Here is a 21,368-nt window from a genome sequence, read left to right as displayed (position 1 = left end):
TTTTCAAGGCAAAGAAAGAGTCCGCTTGCTGCTGCGTGTTGTAGCTAGTTCATTCGCACGGAATCTCCGCGCAACCTTCTCTGCACCCCTTTCCTGCTCCTGTCCCCGCTGCCCGCTCCGCTCTTCCCCTGCTCCTCACTTCTCCGGGCACGGAATCTCCGCGCACCGCTCCCCTCTCCTCTCTCCTCTCTCTCCCCGCTCCGCTCTTCTCCCTGCTCCTCACTTCTCGCCCGCGAACGAAATGTCCGCACACCCGCTCCCCCCGCTCCTCACTTCTCCGCCTTGCCTAACCAACACTGTAGTTAGTTGTTTACAAGTCATGTGCAGCGCACCGGCTGTAAACAAACCTGTTTCTGGCGTAAAGAGGAGGCGGGAGAAGGCGTTTCTACGTAGGGAGCTGTAGGGGAGGGGGGGTGGTTTCACGCATGCGCAACATTTGAAAAAGAACAAACAGTCGCTGGATTTCTCGTTCCTTGGAAAATCCTCTATACAACCTTTAATGTATATAAGAGCTAACTTGACATGTACAGCAGGACTGGGATAAAATAAATATAATTTTAATGACCATGTGTGGGCTGTGCTGTGCTGTCAGAAGCAAGAGTTTTTGTCATAAGAATACATGAGATCAGATACTCTTTTTTTGAATATGAAGGAGAGAACAATAGATATCTACTGTACCACCAAAATTAGAAAAGAGTTTGGTAGCGATATAGATGTTATTGCTTTGCTTAGAATGTTCCTCAATATGCTATTAAAGATTTGCAGCAGTCTTGGTAAATGGTCACATTTTTCTATAGCGCTTTTCCACCTTCAAGGTGGTCAAAGTGCTTTACAACAAGGAACCACTCACCCATTCACACACACATTCACACACCAGTGTACGCAGACACTGTGGACAAGGTGGGTTACGTGTCTTGCCCAAGGACACAATGGCAGCATTCATCTGTGTGAGCTGGAATCACAACCAGCCAACCTGTGGGTCAGTGGATCTGACCACTCAACCTGTGATGAATCGAACTGCCAACCTTCAGATCAGTGGGTGAATGCTCTACCAACTGAGCTACTGGCACTCCCAATTCTCTTTTCAATGTGGTTGTTTTTAGTGCTCAGAAATACAGTGAAAAACATGTATTGTTACTGTGAGCTGGTTCGCCTCTCCATAGACTGGAGGAAGCACTGGTCTGGAGGAAAGCCCATCATCAGGGAAACCCACCAAGTGCTGCTGCAATAACTCAGCCAGAGAGTCTGGGGGAGGGGAAAGTGCTGATGGGAGTTTTCCTCTGCATGTGCCTGTGCTGTGAGCAGAGCTTACAAAGCACGTTGTACAGCAAAGCCATTTTACCGGAGGCATTGTGTGTGAAGTCCCACACTTTTACATCAGATGCTGACAGCACTGTTCCCTCCAATGTACACATATGGATGTACAGTAAATGGAGAAAAAAAATCACATTAAACAAATCTATCTATGAAACAAGTTCTCATTAGTAGAGGTGATGTATCTAAAAATATATAATATGGCAATTCATGTTTTGGAGATACGTAAAATTACAATACTGACGTATAATAGAGATAGACAAACCTATTGGTTAGCCGATATATCATGGTAACATTTGATTTTCAACTACTGGCCTTCAAAATACAGCATAGACTGATATTCTTGACTGATCTTATCGGCTACGCTTGCTCTGGATTCTAAACAATTATTGATCAATCTCTAATCCCCAGTTAAGCCCTATAATTTTGATAATTTTCATATTTTTATTTAAATATGTATCACTGTATCATCAACATTGTGAAGCAATTCTGTTTTAGTCTCAAATGTGACTTTATGTATAACTGACTCTCCCCTCACTACATGCTCTATAACTTTATGATAAAACTTCAGCTCAACACATTGTGAGGCTAAAATGAAACACAGCGTCGACCAAAGCTTGTTATCTCCCGTAATCTTAACAGCTTCAACATTCAGTGCTTTGATGTTGTGCTCATTCTGTCTAACTTCAGCCCTCCTCTGTTCCTACAGGACTTGGGACTCCAGGGAACGTCACTCAATGATATTTTGTACAAGAATGCGGCTTTCCTCAACCTGGTGGACCCCATCTCCCATGAACTACTGCTCAGTCTGGCCAGGGATTTGCAGTGTCCCAAAAGGGTATGACTGCTTTATGTTTTGTTTTTGTTTTTACACTGGTGTAAAACTGGTGTAACATTTTTTGTAACATTTGTAACATTAAAAACAAGTGCTCTGGTATGTGATGTGATTGGAACATTTGGATTATTAAGTCCATTAAGTTACTAAATCCAATTGAATTTTTGTGAAAGGAACATTTACCCCTGGATTACAAATGACATGATTTGTGACAAAGGCTCTGGTTTATTATACATCATTTGTATATATATTTGTGTTTATTTGGAAAAGCAAGAAGCAACATGACCTTGATGTTCTGTGGCTGTAGTTAACATGTACTCCTGCTTCTAAAACTACATTAACATAATTAACACTATTCATAAGACTACAACTTGTAAAATGGATTGCCTAAAAAGACCACAAAATACTCATTGACCATGCTGACCTTTGATGCAGAGGTGAGGATGATGCTCCAGCCAAAGCTGGGGTTGTGTCTCTCAGACCCTGTGCTGAAGAGCACAGAGGTGTGGGAGGAGCAGATGTGCTGGGGCCAGTGTCACATTAGCAAAATTGGGCTGATGCTAAAGGCAGCTGCAAACAGACCCAGGGGGCAGACTCATGATACTGGGAGACAGGCCACACACGGGTCAGGACCAGACAGAGAAGCAGGTGCCAAATGATGTTTGTATTAGACTTATATTCTTTTATTGAGAGGTAACATTTTTATAATGAATAGGTGCTACATTCCTGTATTTTCAACTTTATTGATACTTTAATGGGCTTTGTGGTTTCTATAAACACCATTGTTATTCATCTATCCAGCAGTTAAGGACCCATGTGGCATGGCATACAAATCAGGAAATTGCAGTTTAATGTTCCAAAGAGTCTTTAAGGATCAGCCAGAGAGTGAGCCAGGGACTGTGGCAGCTAGTGCCAGACTGGACTTATCACTTTAAGAAAAAAGCATCTCTGATAAGTGAGTGCAGTTTGGTGCAGATGATTATTGACTGAGAAAGAGTCATCTTACCTGGGTTTGTGGGGGAGGAAAGCCCTTCAGGAAGAGGAGGATAGTCTAGCTTTAAGCAGGTGACCTGGGGTGTCAAAAATAACCCTATAGAGTCAAGGCATTTGATCACAGAACAGTACTGTCACAGAGATACTAGTCTGATTCAAACATAAATGCTGATATACTTTATATAGATTTCTACAAGTAAATTAATGATTTTGTTTGGATTTGTGTAGTATTTTATTTTACAAAAAGGACTAGTCTTGCCCTATCCTACTAATATAGTGTCCAAACTTGGTTATGAGCTTGCTAGTTCTTGGGTAAATTCTTGATCATTGTAGTCATAAAGGTCTGTACATAAACTATTTGACTTGCTTGTAATGGCAACATCTTTGCACAGTTTTTAGTTATTTATTTAGAGCATAATCAAAATACAACCACAATTTGACTTTGTCTTGTCTACAAAGTAGCCTAGAACTTATGTTGTTGAATAATTAAATGAAAAAGATACACTAAATTGGGTCTAAAATCCAGACGTAGTCCTTAACCATAGAGCAAAAAAACACTAATTGGGGACTTAAACCTACATAAAACAAAGCTCAGTCTTTTACATTACGTGTCAGTCCGCACACAAAGTGAAGGCAGCCGTGTGAATGGTTAATCGTCTTTAGGTAAATTGCTTCCGTGTCTTTCTCCTCTCTCCATGTTGTTGTGTTGTACCATTAATTAGATTTCCCTTCACAAAGTAAATCAAAGTCTCCAGCAGAGGAAGCAGAGGAAGGAGAGAGAGTTGCCTGGGAGGGAGGGGGCAGAAGTATTGTAAAAAGTGGCTGAAATATGTCATTTGTAAACATCCATCCATCTGTGGCATTCATAAATCACATCATATTTAGTCATGTTTATTTTTATGCTGTTATTTTTAGGCATGTTTATATTTAGGCATCACTTTATTTATTGGACTTGAACTTGCCTCACAAAGCTCTGTTCCACCATTTATCACTCTTCCAAAACTTTGATGGATGGATGGATTTCCCACTATGTAAAGTAGTGCTATAAAACTCATCTCACATTAGTAAAGATTATTTCAGAGTTTTCTGAATTAGGGCTACATAATAAATCTCATTCAAACTGAAATTTGAGTTAGCACAGTTATCAAGGCTGCAATTATTTAGATAGAATGTCATAAAAACATTAAAATATATAGTCTTTGTTTTGCCTGAATAGTTTAGACTTCTACAAACATGAAATTGAAATTGAAATTTTTGTGTTGTTGTGGTTAATGCTCCTGCCCATCCTATGGACAGAAGAATCAAACCGCAATACATGCATCCCGAATTTCGGATTTACGGTCATCGCACAATACATACTGGGAAGGGTCCTCCGAAAAGTGAGCATCATACTGCCATGTTTGATTTCTCAGTGGGATGCATCTATTGTCAAAGCCAATCTTTTCAAGTCTTTTGAACCATATCGCCTTTGTTTCTGGTTCTGATATTGTCATATTTTAGTTATGGGATTTGGGCATCATAAGTCTGTGGTTGGTGGATGTCCCAACAGCGGAAAACGGCTCGAGAAATGGGCTTTGGAAGTTTGCAAACTCCATAAATGCAAAATGGAATCAGATCTGTGTAACTGCAAACCTCCATTCAAACTGTTTTCCTTCCCAACGGAATTGAAAAATAGTGAAAGGCGAAGGTGATGGGTAGTATTGACACAGGAAGAATGAAAAAAGTAACCTTTGGCTGCCTAAGAAATCATCCCGAATTTGCAGCAAATATTTTGTGTGGAGTGCCAACAAAGTAAAATCCTGTTTGTTAAGCGAGAGGTACAGAAGACAAACAGGCTGAGCTAGCACTTTCTTCTTCAACTGGCTTCACAGCAACATCATGTCTTTGTCACTTTGCAGTGGAAGGTGTTCCTTGGAGAACAGCAGGTGCCTTTCGCTTTGGCGTTGACTTTTTAAATTCGTAACCAAGGTTGAGGGAGGGATCAGGATTTTGCTTTGATGGCGTACAAAATGTTTGCCGCAAACTCGGGATGCTTTCTAAGCCAAAAGTTACCTTTTTTGTCCTCCTGTGGATCAGTACTGCCCATCGCCTTCGCCTTTCACTATTTTTCAATTCCACTGGGAAGGGAAACAGTTTGAATGGAGGATTGACAATAGAAACATCCCATTGGGAAATCAAACATGGAGGTCTGATGCTCACTTTTTCAGTGGGTCCTTCCTAGTATGCATTGTGCGATGACCGGAAGTCTGAAATTCAAGATGCATGTATACAGAAAAATTGCAATTATTTTTTTTCCCCCAAAACCGTGCAGCTGGATCTAATGTCTTTTCTACCTGCAAAGATGAGACAATATTGTGATATTGTGACAACCAAGTCATCCTCACATGCACTGCAGCTAACCACTATACACCACCTAGTTTTATCGGAGTTGTATCAAAGAAATATGATGTATCTTTTGTATTGCAGGAGACAGATTCTTTCAAGTCCACCAATAAGATCTGCCGACAGCTGATCTACCACCTGACGCCTCACTCCAAGTGGAGCAGACAGAGCGTGCCCAGGAGGAAGTCTCAGGCCTGGTGAGTGTCATCACTGACTGCACAGTGCCCAGTGCGCTCACATCTATCCTCTGCTCAAACAGCTAACAGACACAGGCTAACAGACACAGGCTAACAGACACAGGCTAACAGACACAGGCTAACAGGCTGAGCATAACAGACAGAGGATAAAAGATTGAGGTGAACACAATGAGGCAGTACAATAGTACATTCTTATAGTACAGGTAATTAGTTACTATCAAAGCAGACATTAACTAAATGACACATTTCATCATGAATCAAATGTCAGCATAGATTGACATTTAAATAAACTAATTATGAACAAATGATATGTTTTCAGTTTTGTCTCACACACTTGTTAAGATCATATAAGGCCACATTTATCATGGGACATTTCTTCAGTGATGAAGCTGTTCGGGCACTCATTAGATAAGATGAAAAGACTTTACTGTTTCACTTCTGCAGGAAATTAGAAGTTAAACCTAAATTGCATTTTCACATCACTATCAGGACACATTAGGACAGCAGTAGACAGAATGTGCAGGAGGAAGGCCTGATGCAACCAGAGGCCCCACAGGTCTTCTGCAGTCTGGACCCAGTGTACTTGGACCATTCAGTCTGATGTGTCTCTTGTCTTCTGGAGGAGGAAGAGCAGAATGGGCCTTACATCTGATTGGTTGAAAGTCCTGTCCTGCAGAGTGAGAACCCATACTGAGAACTACAAAACTATTACAGGAAAATGAGGTTCACAGAGCATATACATTCACACCCAAAAGCAGTTTATATAACTTGAAACAGCTAAATTAATAGAGGAATTCCACACATTTGAGAAATGTATATTTTCTATTTAAATGATTTCAATATAATCTTGAATCATTTGCAGCTCTTATTATTACTGGAGTTTTCATTGAAACATGCGCCATACCTAATCAGTGGCAGGAGTCTGGGACAGCACCTCCAGCTCAGTGTGGGCTTTACTTTGTCATCTGCATTTGACCCATTTCATGAATCATGAGCATCTCATCAGCCAACATTTCTGTGGCCGCAGCAGTGTGTTGTGTCCTCATACAGGAGGCTGCAGATGAGAAAAGAAAATTAATATAAAACATTTTAAACAGTTTTCTCATTTTTATGGTATTAGATGTGATAGGCCTAACAGACACAGTCAGGTCGCAACTACACCAGTGTCTGCACAAATCTGTTAAATGAGCCTCATGTCCATCTTAAATCTAATCTCTGTCACAGTCAGTATTATTTACTTTCACTTTATAAAAATGCACAGATTGTAAAAAGCAGATAATGTATTCCATGAATGAAATGCATGCATGGAGGCTTATATTACGTGATTTACAAGTAAATATAAGCTTTGATAGAGTCAAACTGTGTCTTTTAATTTTAATACATGAAATAATGTGCATTTTTACCTTATCTCTGAGCTAATCCTGTCCATGAAAACGTGGCATTTCTTCCTCGTACCTTCATTAAATCACTTTTTCCTTGATAGTAAAATTAAATATATTAGTGTTTGATGGAAATCTGTCCAAATATGAAAGTCTGAGCAGACTTTTCATCACATTAGTTGCAGATTACTAGCCAAACTTTTAGCTCAAATCGTCAAGGTTCACGGAGTTAAAAACAAACTTATTTGACAGTTTTGTGTTGTTTTTTTTATTTATGATTTATTTTTTTTATTTTTTTGTTGTTTTGTATTTTACGTTTACAGTTGTTTAAGTGGTGATTTAATGTTAAAAGTGTGTACTCACATGTTTTCTCCGCCCTTTGGATTGGCTTTTTGCTCTGTGTATATATGTGTGAACAAATCTTATTTAATAAATATGTATTTGCGGTCAAAATATATAATTTTGTCGCCCCATAGATCTGCATAAAAGCGGAGGTGACGTGTTTCCGGTCTAGAGTGGAGCTCTACTTTCCACATGCATCTGCAGCCAGACACTCTTGCCATGGTCTGGTCCTGCAACAAAACAAGAGATACACAAACTTTAAATTGCCTGAGAATAGGTTGTGATGTTTTGCCCCTTTTACACTGTTCTTCTTGTAAAAGATGTAAAATTGTGGTATGAGATTGTCTAACCTTGGAAGATTCTTTATTATAAAAAATAGTCGTTTTACTAGTAATTAATACAGTTATTAATAGCATAAAATTAAATTTTAATCCCAGAAACTTTTAAATAGTGGTAATTAAAAATGTTTTGAAAATGACTAAAGTAGTTGGTAATTTGCTTAACAAGTTTAATTGGAAAATTAGGTATTAGGAATCACAAGTTTTTTACTTTCTATTGATCACAATTTTTGATTTGAAAATATTCCAATTTAAATCTCCGAAGTCTGAACTCTCCACCACACCACATGGTGTTACTGACAGGATTGGCTGTGATCATTAAAAATTATTTAATAATTTTTTGCAGCCCTAAGTTGATTAAAACCAAATAGTATCTGTACAAATGGCTTATTGCTCACATATACTATCTGATGCTATAAAAAACAACATGGATCTAACAGGTGAAGTTATGAAAAAAAAAAACTCTAATGAAGATCTCCAGTCTCTGTCTCCCTCAACAATTAACCCAGATTGAAAGATTTTTTGACAGCTTGAGTTCACTTCCCACTCTGGTTTGGAAATAACACTTTGCGCAGGCACAACACGCAGACTCTCCCAATGTGCTCATTAGCAAACTCTGTCTCTCACTGTTTTCACTACTGCAACCGTGACAACACAACAGCTTTTGGTGTAAACCCAGGCTTCAAAGTACACTTCCACAATACTGCAATTTTAGCATTAAAACAGTATATTCAAAATCAATTAATAGCATTCCTTCTCTTACAGTTTGCTGATATAAATTGTCAATCTATGTTATGCGCACTTAAACATGCAAGTTGAATGTAGCAATGGACCAAAGGTAAGATTTTAGAAGAGGTTCTATTTAAAGGTGCACCATGGAACTTTTATGGTTGGGAAGTCTGCTCCTGCTTGACTCCTTGGAGATGTTATTGCTTTACCTGAAATTCTCTTTTGCTAATTTTAGACATGAAAATATCATTGTTAGGTCCGAGTATCACTGTAAGGTATTTTTCTGTTGAGGTCCGTTACCTGCGTATCTCCATGGCGATGCTATTGCTTTGGTTGATGTTCCTCAACATGGTTTTAAATGTATGTGTTTATTCAATTAAATATGCAGGATTTGTGTGATAAACATTTAAGAACAAAACACAACTCCACAGGTGTTTTTGAAATTAGCTATTTTTTAAAATCTATTTTATAATGTTGTTTCCTCACAACATTATAAAACAGATTTAAAATAGCTAATATAAGCCCTTTAAGTCCTAGTTTATTTCTGGTTTAGTGATTTAATTTAAAATGTTGATCCCACTTGACCATGTACCCTCTGCTTTGTTTTTCTTACTTTTTTTGTTTTTGTTTTTTAATCCCCATTTTTTCGTTTTCATTTTTCATCCCCTGAATTCAATATTACATCATTAAGATTTCATATCTTCAGCAGCCGTACCTGAAAGTTTATTGTTAATATCTCCAATGAAATTACTGCGAAGCGTCATTAGGAGAAGTTGCATGGTTACAGTCTTAATAAAAGCTTTATTGATTTCCTCATCAGAATCTAATTGCCTGGCTTTATAATCTTTATCTTTCTGCTGTACTGGACAAAAAAACACACTTTCCTGACTATTTTAAAACGCATTTCTTCCCCATTGATTTTCTCCTTCTCGTCTTTTCCTGTGGGCTTATTTTTTTCTCTTCTTACTTCTCTCCTTCTTCTTGTGAGAGTCCATTTTGTTCAACAGTTGCCACACACACACAGTGCGCTCTGCAGTTTGAGTGGAGGCTCTAGGGAAACACTGTCAGACACAGACAAAAACGGGGGGAGGTGGGATGACTGCAAAGCTGCACTATTACAAGCCACATCTCTCTCTCTCTACGCTTTGAATCGATTTAAGCTCATCAAATTGACAAACGATTGTAGATTCCTGCACATGCACTATATCTGCATGAAACAATATTGAGGCGACTGTTTCATATATGTGCATTTTTTCAATATAGAATGCTAGGGCTGTAAAGATTTGTATGCACGACTACACTAGAGAGAAGGATTAAGAATACTGAGTAAGATGGAGTTCTGGGAGTAACTGGAAGTTTATTTTGCCTTTTCAATTTTGACAATGCTTCCCCTGTGTGAGAGTTCCCGAAAATGTTTGTTACTTAGTTGACTAAGATAATATTATTACTTAGTTGACTTAGAATGTCTTTACTACCACCTATATAATGCATGTGTCATAATATAAGCTTAATTCTGTAGCTATTACTGGTATTTATACCTCGCAAAGCTGTAGTGTCACTCATAAATTATCAGATGGGCTCATATCGCTGCGTATTTCCCAGCAGATTTTCAGACAGATACAGTAATACTGAAAAGTGTGGAGGAGTGTTAATGTTATTGTAATTGTGATTGAATTTCAGATTAATCATGCTTATATTTTTCTCGTCTCTGCTCAAATGGCTCTTCTAGCACATTTGAAAGAGATTGGACTTGGTTTGCAGATGTGGTTTGATTGCTCATCTTCCCTGTGAGGGAATAATTGGTGCAAAGCTCTCAGGAGAAACTGCTGCCACCAGCCCTCGTCGGTAAAGACAATGCTGTTTGTGCTTTCAGTCATGGAGCTTAAAAAAATATTCACAATGTTTACACTGTGACACATGAACCTGCTGCTGTCACCACATAAGAGGAAGGATGATGTCTTTAAAAGTGTGATCAGAAACTGCCTCAGGAGTTTGAGTGTGGCTTTGAGATGCTTGACCCAGGCCTGTTCAGAAAATACACACCTGATTCACAGTGATGGGAAGAATACTTTGAGAACACATTTCCCTTACAGTCAGAGTACTGTATTCTGAATATTTGGAATACTTTTAGACTTAGCCTTAGACAAACCTTATGGATCATAAGGGAAATTATTTGGACACAGGAGCTCACACATCACAATATATTATAATAACAAAGAGCAAAAATATATAGACATAATTATATAGATGTATATGTACAACAGTGTGTGTGTGTGTGTGTGTGCGCGCGCTCGTGTGTGTATATATATAATATAGTATACCTCTCATCTATTATGTAAGGAGTTGAACAGTTCTTACACTGCATTGCATTAGATTATGATGTAAAAAACATGACATATAACTATATTCAGCTTTATTTTGGCTGCACTGTTTGTTATGCGTTCATTTATGTCCAGTTAGAGATGAAAAATCAAACATGCAAGAGCTGTGTTTTGTATTTTTCTTACTTTTAATACCATTCTATTCAAAGCCAAAATTGCATGACCAAGTAGCGCCATGTATTCCTTTTAATTTAGAACAGTGTTTGGAATACCACCAAATGAAAAAATAACAGTACTGAAAAACAGGTACTCAAAATTACTATTCAGAAACCAAACAAAATTTTGTATTGTATTAGCATATAGCACATAGCCCATAATAAACATGTGGTCCATGTATTGTCCAGCACAGCCTTGTCTCTCTCTAAAGGACTTTGAATTCCACTGTGATGAGGAACCTGAACCAGTGAAGAGCTGTGACTGCAGATTTAAATGACACAACTGTATTTGGGTTGGAAACCTTTGAAAGTTGTATTTGAACTAAATTCCGACTGCAAAAATCACTCTAGAATCTTTCACTGTTCAAAGTCTTTTTATTTATTTTAGACTTAACCCCTCAGACTCATTTCCTGTTTAAACTCGTACAGTATTTCCAAGTTACAGTTACAGGGCTAAAAGTATACTGCATTACATCAACTGCTGTCCAAAATGTGCTCATGAAAAAGTACAAGATTCCCAAAGTAGTTTCTGAACATTCATTAAGAATTATTTTAGATACGTCTTTTATGCCAAACCTAATTCATTAACTGTTCAACTATTGAAACCTGATTTCCATTTGAGCTTAGCCAGTCAGAGCAGGCAATGCAGTGCCAGTGTGTTTGTAGATAAAGAAAGCAGAAGATACAGCAATAAGACTGGTCCATGGTGCCATTATATAAAAGCACGTCACCCTGGGGTGTGCCCTGACTTTGACTCTGCAGCTCCCTCTGACTCACCCACAAGGTCAGCCTCTGACCTCTGAGTCCACAAAAGAGCCATTAAAAGCCCCATATGTGACAGAAGTGCAGAGTTTTGTCTCATTGTGAGCTGAAACTCCTGACTGGAGTCTTCCCTTTGACTTCTCTGTTTAACACGGGCGCATACAGCACATCCTCAGTGTGAATAATTAAAGGCTCCCTGCTGCCACATCAGGAGCATGAGGGGGCGGACCACAGGGATCCACAGCCCCCACCTTCAGGACACAGAACAGGCATCACAACATTACAAGACATTAGACTATCAATGTGGCCACAGAGATCTTATATTAACAAACATCATCACCTTTTCTGTGGATGATCTGACACCTGCTTGTCTCCATGGAGATATTATTGCTTTGGCGGGAATGTTCCACAATATGGCATTAAACATATCCATCTGCATGGAGTCAAGCAAGTGATGCCATCAGGCCAAGTTGCAGGTCAGATCTGTGGAAAGGCAACTCTGCTCACAGTAAGAATATGTTATTTGTTTGTTTTTTTCCATTTTGTAATTAGAAAGAAAAGCAAAATAGATACTTTTAATGCTGTAGAATGCAGGCAAAGCAATAATATAATGGAGAAAAGCAGGTTGAAGTGTATGAAGTGCCCATAGTGTGCTCTTATTTCACAATGGCGTTTTATTTTTATATGTAAAATGTCAAATGGCTAAATGTGGAACAGCCTTATCCCTGTGCCTCCTCTGTGGGGCTGGATACACATCAGTTCCCCACTATCAGGCCCAGTGCTGGAGCCCTGCATTTTAATGCTGCTTTGCTTTCATAACCACAGTTTGACATAGTATAGCTGTAGCAGACTCAGGCGTACTCCCCCGTCATGTACTGTTATATAATGTCACTGTTTCTATGCATTTAGTTTTCCCTTTTCTCCAGTTTGTCACATCAAATCAAATCAGGAGAGAATTTATAGCTCATCCATGGAGTGCTTTCTTCATGGCAGTCCTTCTGTACGGCTCTGCTTTGTACTGGCAGCACAGCCGTTATCTTTGACTAAAGTCACATTATATTAGCACTAATCCATGTCACTTTCACGTGTGTTAATCTCAGCATATAAAGACAAGGACAAAGTTAACATTGGGTCCTTTTAGTTTTAACCTTATTTTTAGACTCTCTGCAGGGGATTGTTTGGTTCTTAGTTGAAGAAAAAGCTTTTGCTTGTGCTGCAGCTTGACTGGAGCCTATCCCCTTATAGGCTGACTTTAGACTGTCTGTCATTGCTTCTTTCAGTAAAAAAGTGTTGAATACTTCTTCCTTTTGACCACATAAATCATTGTGCTTTGCTATTTTTTTCTTCAGGACATAGATTCTGCTAAGCAATCCTTACAATTAGCAGTAAGCTTAGTACATTGTTCCCTCGTTTCCTCATAACTGTATAGTAGGCTTCATATTGCCCAGTAATTGTGAGTGTTTCTCAGAAGCGATGCGGCTGGTTGGAGCTCTTGTAAAGTGTGGCAGATTGATGTCATGGTAGCCCTGGAGAGTTGGGCGACGAAGGAGATAGTGGCATAGCTGGGTTAGCTGTATTCAACTTCTCTGCACTAATTAACATGATGCGTATGAGTCTGGGTGCCATGTGATCTACTTTTGAACCATTTACATTTTTTAAGATTTTGTCTGTTTAATTTTCTTGGTGTCAACAATAACTTATAACTTATAACAATAAAGGTGAAGCCAGACCAATCAGAAATGTCTAAAAGCACTGCTCTGCTCTAAGCTGTCGCCCATTGACTCACACAATGAAGTCGGCAGAGGATGTGCTAAATGTTTCACTGAAATTTAATCCAAATGAGCTTTGGAGCTATTTTTTCCTTCCCAGAAAGTGTTCCATTATCCCCTAAGAACCAAGAGCACATTGGATGGTGAAAGCACGAACCACTTTCATGTTTCACACAAAAGCACAGTATTGAAGTACTACTTAGCTCACGGCTTCTCATTAAAGTCTAACTGATGCTAAAGTTAAGAAAGTGGAGCAGCCCCCTCTAAATGAGTGGAAGGGCATGATTTAGAAGATTTTTTTTTTACTAGTATTACAGTTCGATTTTTTTTTTTTTAATCTAAATCTTTAATTTTAACCAATATTTGCATTCTGTCCACATTGCACATTTTATAGGTCCTATACTACACAAAATGGATGAGCTTTAAGAAATATCATAACGTTGTTACCTCATGATCATTTACGGAGTTTGAAAAGACAGTGGAGCACTTATCTCATGATAACACAATGTGAATGTGTGAAGTGTTTTCCGTTTGAGAGAAGAACTCAGCCTAAATATACAAGGTTTGCATGTTAAATATGAGTGAATGAAACATGACACAACTCCAGGTATGTTTGTGATGAGGAATCAACATTATAACATAGATCAGAAAATAGCATAACACAGGGCCTTTAACTCTTTCCCCCTTGGACGCCTACTTGGAACAACATACATACATACAACCCATACATACTAATATATGTGGGTTGTAGTGGCCTCCACCTATCACAGCCTCTGATTACATGTGAAAAACCGAGCCATTTGTAATGGTCGTCAAATCACGGCTTTAGTGATACAGCGGAGGTGTTAAAACACATCATTAAGGAAAAAAGGGAGAGTCGTCAAATGTAGTCTTCATGGGGGAAAGAGTTTACCATGTTCCAAAGCAAAAACTTTTGAGAACAGAATGAAGCAGTCAAGTCCAAGAATTAGGCGTACATGGACATGGTAATATCGCTATTTATATTCATTCAAAAATAGATGTCCACATTAAATCCTTATATGCAGTAAACCTGAATATTTTATAGATGAATAGCTTGGATTTATTAGAGATTAAGTGGTTCTTATATCCTCCTATATATCAAAAAGCAATCACACAATCTTGTCTTTTCTTGGCACTTCTCAGGGCTGACTGCAGAGCCCAGCAGTCTCTCCCACTCATGCCCAAAGGCGCAACACTTCGGATCAATGCAGGGAATAAACAAGTCAAGAGCCCAGTGTTGAAGCAGACATTGATTTCACAGTCCCTTGGAACTCCATCCACTTCCACTGGTTTTACATACTTTTATTTCATCCGCCACAGACAAGCCCCTCTGCACACTCAGCACAACCCACATTTTTATTAGCATCATGATGTTGTACTCATTTATCATATCTCATTCACTTAAAACATTGGCCAATTGAATTAACAGATATTTCAAAGGTTTAGCAACAGGGATTGATATTAGCACTTGCCGACTTGCCACATGCAGGGAGACATGTTTGGCTAGCAGCCTTATAGACATACATTTTAAGTTAGTGCATTTTCTGTATTCATCATGACCAGAAAGGGGAAGATTAAAGGTCATAAAACAAATGTAACTTGTGAGCTTTAAGACATATTAGAATGTTGTTACCTCATCTAAAACATAAAAGTGAAAACGTGAAAAAATGCATCACACACTCAGATGGCCGATGTTCAAAAGCTTTTTTTTTTTTTTTTTAATTACATTTTGGCAAAAAAGTATAAAAGTATACTGTGGTCCAACGCAAGAAAAATTATCTGACAAAGGCTTTTTTTTGTCAAAACATTATTTAAAAATAAGAAAAGCTTTTGGACATCTGAGTGTGCTATACATGTTTTCACCTTTATTTTACTGTTACTTGCATTTGCACCTCTAAAATAACTTTGGTGTGTGTTTTCTGTTTCATTTCATTTACCTCATACTAAAACATACCTGGAGTTGTGTTGTTTCATTCACACATGTAATTCTGGTTTGTTAGTGTGTCTACATCCCCAAAACTCGAACTCCCCAAAGCTCCATTGCACTTTGTTATGTCGTGTAGTGGTAGTTTTCAAACTATCAACTGCCTTTTAACTTTTATTCAGTAACTAGAGAAGAGATTGGCAATTTCAGTTGAAATAATCCAAATTAAATCTAGTGAAGGTTTATAGAGTTTAAAAACACAGTGGAGCACTACCTGTCTTACCACATGACATCACACAGTGTTTTCAGTTTGAGAGAAGAACTCAGCCTAAATATGCAGGGTTTGTGTGTCAACATATATGAATAAAACAAAACACATCTCCGGGTATGTTTTAGATGAGGAAACAACATTATAAAAAATAGATAGAGAGAGAAAGATAGATACTTTATTGATCCTGAGAGTAGTATAATAGTTATGTAGGTCAACAGGTCAAAACATATTAAAACATATTGAGATGACTACTTGAAAGACATCCAAGAAAATGTAAAATGTAGATTTGATGTAGATGTAGAAGGATTAGGGATTGACGCCACAAACTAGCCATGCTAATCTTATGTCTTATGTTCTTTCATCTAACAACATTTTGGGGTTGAATAATGGCACCACTTTGACTCTTGTTCATTTGTGCTGACAGAAAAGAAGTCAGGAGTAAGTTTTTGTTTCATGTTGGCTTTGTAATTACAGAGATATTAACCATAAACCAGGTCAACAAACAGATTCTACGGTAGAATTAAGATCTGACCTCCAGCTCCTTTTTAAACTATGGGGATTCTTGAACTTTATTGGACTAAAGAGCAAAACAAAGGACTATCGAGGCACACATTTTCAATCATCAAGTAGTCACTGAATTCAGAAACATGGGGGGCTCTTTAAAGATTGATTTATGGTAGGCTCTTATCAGTGTTTCTCAAATGGTGGACTGAGACTGAATGATTACTTATGGAGTCATTTTCCAACATCTTTTATCCCTTTTATGGGCCACTTGTCTGACGGAGGGGTACAGCCAGGTATAAAGTCTGCCTTCCCTCTCTATGGTCAACGTTGAATGTTGCCTTGTCATGGCTTTCATGCAGTGGTGGAAGAAGTACTTAGCTTTGTTACTTACATAAAAGTACAGATACCGGAGTAAAAAAAAGTTAAAATATTTTGTGCAGATTGTGAGATCTAATAAAGCTTCAAATGTATTGATTATAATTAAAATTTCAGCTGAACTTTGTTTAACAATAATAATAATCATATTTTTTCCTAGCTGCTTTTATTAGTATATTTTTATTTGCTCAAACAACAAATGTGTTAAAAATCCTCTCAGTCTAAGCAGGAGCCAAACTATGTGATAAAAAAAATACTTTTTGGTCCAATAAAAAAAATATAGTGGGGTAGAAAGTACAGATGTCTTGTCTCAAATTTTGTAAAGTAAAAGTAAAAAGTATCCACTTTAAAATCTACTTAAAGTACAGAACCTAAATTCTATACTTACCTTACTAGTTTTACTTGGTTGCGTTCCAACACTGGTTTCAGGTAAGTGATTTAATTCTGATTTCATTCCTTTCCCCTTTCCGAAGGTATTATATTTTGAGTTGAATTGCATTATTGCCATGCCAAATCATTCAAATACTGAAGGAATCCCTGGTGTTGAAAGCCTTAAACCCATTTCAAGTTCCCTTACACAAAGGCCTACAAGTAAACTAAAACACTATTATTCTTCCCCCTCTTAAGGATAGGCAGTTGGTGTGTAGATTTCAAGCCTCATTTGTGCAGTGCATTTCCCCAGTGAGAGCAGATACCCTCAGTCACACCTCCTGCAGGAGCTGCTGCATTACTCATTCATGAGAGTAAATGAAGGAGAACAGTAGTAGATGTGGGTGGACACTTTACAGGCCTGTGCTGCCATTGGCTTTAACTCAGCCCAGTGCCTCTGTATTGTAGGCTGGGGTTATGAGAACAAGTGTTACTGAAAATGCTTGTCCAGTTTAATTGATCATTTATTGTAAACCCTAACAAGTAAAGGTTACTTAGAAAAATTAAAGGATGAGGACCAAAATGCAGTAAAACTTGAAGATATGTTAAAGGCCCCACACAGTATTTTCTTATCCATATTATAATGTTGTTTCCTCATCAAAAAATACATGGAGTTAAGTTTTGTTTCATTCACATGTTTAACACAAAAACCTTGTATATAGGTTGAGTTCTTCTTTCAAACTAAAAACACTCACAAACACACTTTGTGATACAGGAAGTGCTCTACTGTGTTTTTAAACTCCATACACCTTCACTACAATTATTTGGATGATTTCAGGCCTGAAATTGCCAATCTTATCTCTACTGTACAAAAGATAAAAGAAAGATAAAAGGTAGCTGTAGTTAACTTGAAAACTACCTCATCAATGGCATCACAGAGCATAGCATTTTGAGTAGGGATGTAACAATAACCAAAATATCGTGATATTGTATCGTCAAAGTTCTCACAATAATATCGTGGACCATCACAATATATCAAATTGCAAGTCTCTTTGTTTAAATTAAGAGTTATGTTGCAGCAATAGCTAAAAAAAAAAAAAGACAGAGGGAACTACATAGACCATGATCCTTTGCTCCATTTGAGTGTAAACTACAAGAAGAAATAACAGTTCTGTGCACTTTTAAGTCTTAGTTATTTGTATTAAATCTTGTCAAGACATTAAAAAAAAAAAGTAGCATATTAACAGTTTTGTTAGCCTCCATAAAATATCGCAATAAATATTGTACCATGAGATGTATACTGTGAAATACATGATATACACTGTGAGGTTCATACCGTGACAATATCGTATCGTGAGACTTGGATATCATTACACTCCTAATTTTGAGCACTGGAAATGAAGACAGACTATAAGGCAGGAAACAAAACACAATTCCAGGTATATTTTTATACAAGCTCACAAGAGTAAATTTTGCGTAATATACCTTTACATAGACTAAATCAGAAGGAGTTTATAGACTGAATCTGTTGATGTCACAGTATTTCATCCAAAATCTGAGCAAATGCAGGTATAGTGTATTACATGAGGCTAATTATCTTAATAGCTGTGAGTGGGCAAAGCATTTGGGAGGATACTCAGTAATTAAGACCCTGGTAAATGTATTGTGTGGCAACAATGGGGATAAGCAGGTAGTGCACCAGAAAAGTAAAATAGTGCACCTTTGAATAATATCTTCATTTTAATTTATTGTAACAATTTTAACCACAAAGCAACAAGTTGTTGTTTGAACCTGTGTGTGTTGCTTGTCAAATGAAGATAAATGTATATTGCCCAATTGACTTTGTGTTTTGGATCTTGACACTCTCTGCAGACCTTCCAGGTGCCACAGAAGTTCTCATTTGGAAGCATATTGGCTACTTTACACTGACCTTTTTGTTTTCCTGATCCCATTGACTGTGGTGGGTTTCATCAGGCCTCACCCCAGTTGTTTGACTCGTCCCTTTGGGCTTTACATAATAGTGAAGGAACAGAGACCCTTGTTCCATGAGCAAAAGTTAACAATGTCCCCACGGACTCACTCTCCATGAAAGCAATTAGACAGTGCTCCTCCAATCCTGCACATTTAGCCACTCAATATCTGGTCCTGGCAGTTGTTCTGCTTGTAAGGAAGTCAATGAACGGGTTTGTTGCTGTTAAAGAAACCAGGGGACATGGTGGTATATGACACACATGCACTTTGAAGATATGAGCACAGAGATGACTACCTCGGAGCATGGCAGAGACATCAGAGGCAGCGGGCCATGTGTTTATGGGTATATGCTGATGTCTATGGAAGCTGGTGGGGCTGTGGGCGGATGCAAAATGTTTGAAAGGAAGTCAGAGGCACTGTGTATGTCATTAAACAGACATTAGCCCCGCCCCCTCAGCCACCTCCTGCACACGCTGTGGTTTGATGGAGGAACAGCAAAAAGCCATTGCTGTAGCACTCATGTATGCACAGGTGAGAGATGAGGCACAGAACATCCCCCTCCTCCACAGCAACAAAAGCTCTTATCATTGCACTATATTTAGAACATCCAAGTATTTGATATTGGTCCATTAGTCAGCAAGACTTTTGTTCATTTAGGAAACAGAGCAGTTTTAAATTGAAAACTTTTTCTTTTTGTTAAAAGTACAATGTGTAACTTTTTGGAGGTAGCATGATTCTATGAAAAAAATGGAGTTGATATGATTAACTGAGATTCAGGAGCTGGACCACACCTCAACCTCTTGTCCAGCCAACCACAGCTTATCTCAAACACGCTTTCAACTACCCAGAAGCACTATTTATACGGCCTATCCCGACACCACTTTTAACGTCAGCTGTAGCCACCCTCTCCCTCCTCCCCGTGTCTTTTGTCCATCCTTCAGTTCGAAGACATCATCTTCGTGGGGGGACAAATAGGAGTCAGGTTTGTGGAGTTGCAAGTATGCACAGAGTAAAGATGCATGTCAAAATGAGATAAAAACACATTTTTTATTTATTTGATTTGATTCTTTTGTTGTCATACCTCAGCTTTTTGGTCCTAGCTCCTCACCATCATTGACCTTTGTTTCGGTCAGAAAATATAAACATTAAAAAAAATATGTGCACAGTTTGGTGTTCATTTTATCTCACAAGATCCGGTGGCACAAGAACTTGTCTCATAATAGACAACAGACAAATTTATCATATAAATATACAGTATGCATCAACAAACATGGTATGAAGACTTGTTTTATGAATGCTTGTAAATTGTGATTCAGAAATAACAATACGAAGGTTAAGCAGGCAAACAGTTTAAAAGCTTGTCTTGATGTTTTTTAAAGAAACCTGTTGCTAGTCCTTTTGATCAATACAATGAAGCATATCTCTGTGTGATTTATCCTGTCCTGACCCTCAGCCATTCATTCAAGTGTCAGAAAATGAAATGCAGAAAAAGCTGTTATAACTTATTGTAAAAAGGCCTTTATAAATATGTATAGCATTATGATGTGGTGCCCTCTGGTTGAAAAGAAAACTGCAAAAACTGAAATAGCGCACAATGAAAAATGACCTGATATTCACATTTACAGCTCCTGCGGTCAGATGTGAATTTAAATGCCGTTTCAATGGACAGACAAAAACAACCAAAACAAATGACGCAGGTGAAATTTGGAACAGACCACTGCAAGATTACAGAAGGAAATGCAGAAACGTGTGCAAGGGCATGGATTTGAAAGAGATGAATTACACCTTCTCCTGGGAATCAATAACACTGTGAATCAAAAGCATTGCAGATCTTTTCTTTACCTTAAGGGAGAACAAGAGTGAACGATGTAAAAATGTTGCCTGTCAATTTATGAGGTACAGGGCGCTAATGCAGGAAGCCCAGACAGAGGAGAAAGAGGCTCAGCTGAATACAAACAGGACTGGAAAAAACAGGGCGGTTTTACATGTGGAGTTTAATGACCTGTTCTTTCTGAAGCAAATATTGGATCTTTGGTTTCACTTGAAATATTTTTGATAACATCTACCCACCTTAAAGGTCTTATATTACACAAAATTGATTCTTATGAGCTTTAGGCCATGTTAAAATGTTGTTTCCTCATCAAAAACATACTCGCAATTGTGTTTTGTTTCATTTATGCATGTTTGAGTAACTAATTATTATTAGTCTGTTTACTTCTCCAAAATTCAGAATGCTCTATTCCACCTTGTGATGTCATGAAGCAGTAGTTTTGAAGTTAACAGCTCCTTTCACTTGTTGTTCAGTAGGGACTCCAGGTCTGAGATCATCCAAATGGTTTCAGTGAAAGTATGTGGCA

General features: G+C 38.0%; 1 protein-coding gene across 1 annotated transcript in view; it reads left to right on the top strand.

The window, feature by feature from the left end:
• lrrc75bb (leucine rich repeat containing 75Bb) overlaps positions 1-21,368 on the top strand; it is a 33,455-nt gene that overhangs the window by 9,763 nt on the left and 2,324 nt on the right. Inside the window, exons 2-3 of the mRNA XM_055153515.1 lie at positions 2,024-2,152; positions 5,609-5,721. Of these exons, the coding sequence (XP_055009490.1) occupies positions 2,024-2,152; positions 5,609-5,721 (242 nt within the window). The remainder of the gene's footprint in view (positions 1-2,023; positions 2,153-5,608; positions 5,722-21,368) is intronic.

This window comes from Boleophthalmus pectinirostris, unplaced genomic scaffold, assembly GCF_026225935.1.
Source record: "Boleophthalmus pectinirostris isolate CB_2022bp ecotype Guang Dong unplaced genomic scaffold, ASM2622593v1 HiC_scaffold_18, whole genome shotgun sequence".
NCBI classification, from domain to species: domain Eukaryota; kingdom Metazoa; phylum Chordata; class Actinopteri; order Gobiiformes; family Gobiidae; genus Boleophthalmus; species Boleophthalmus pectinirostris.
Note: the sequence above shows the minus strand (reverse complement) of the source record. Positions and strands in the feature narration are given on the sequence as shown.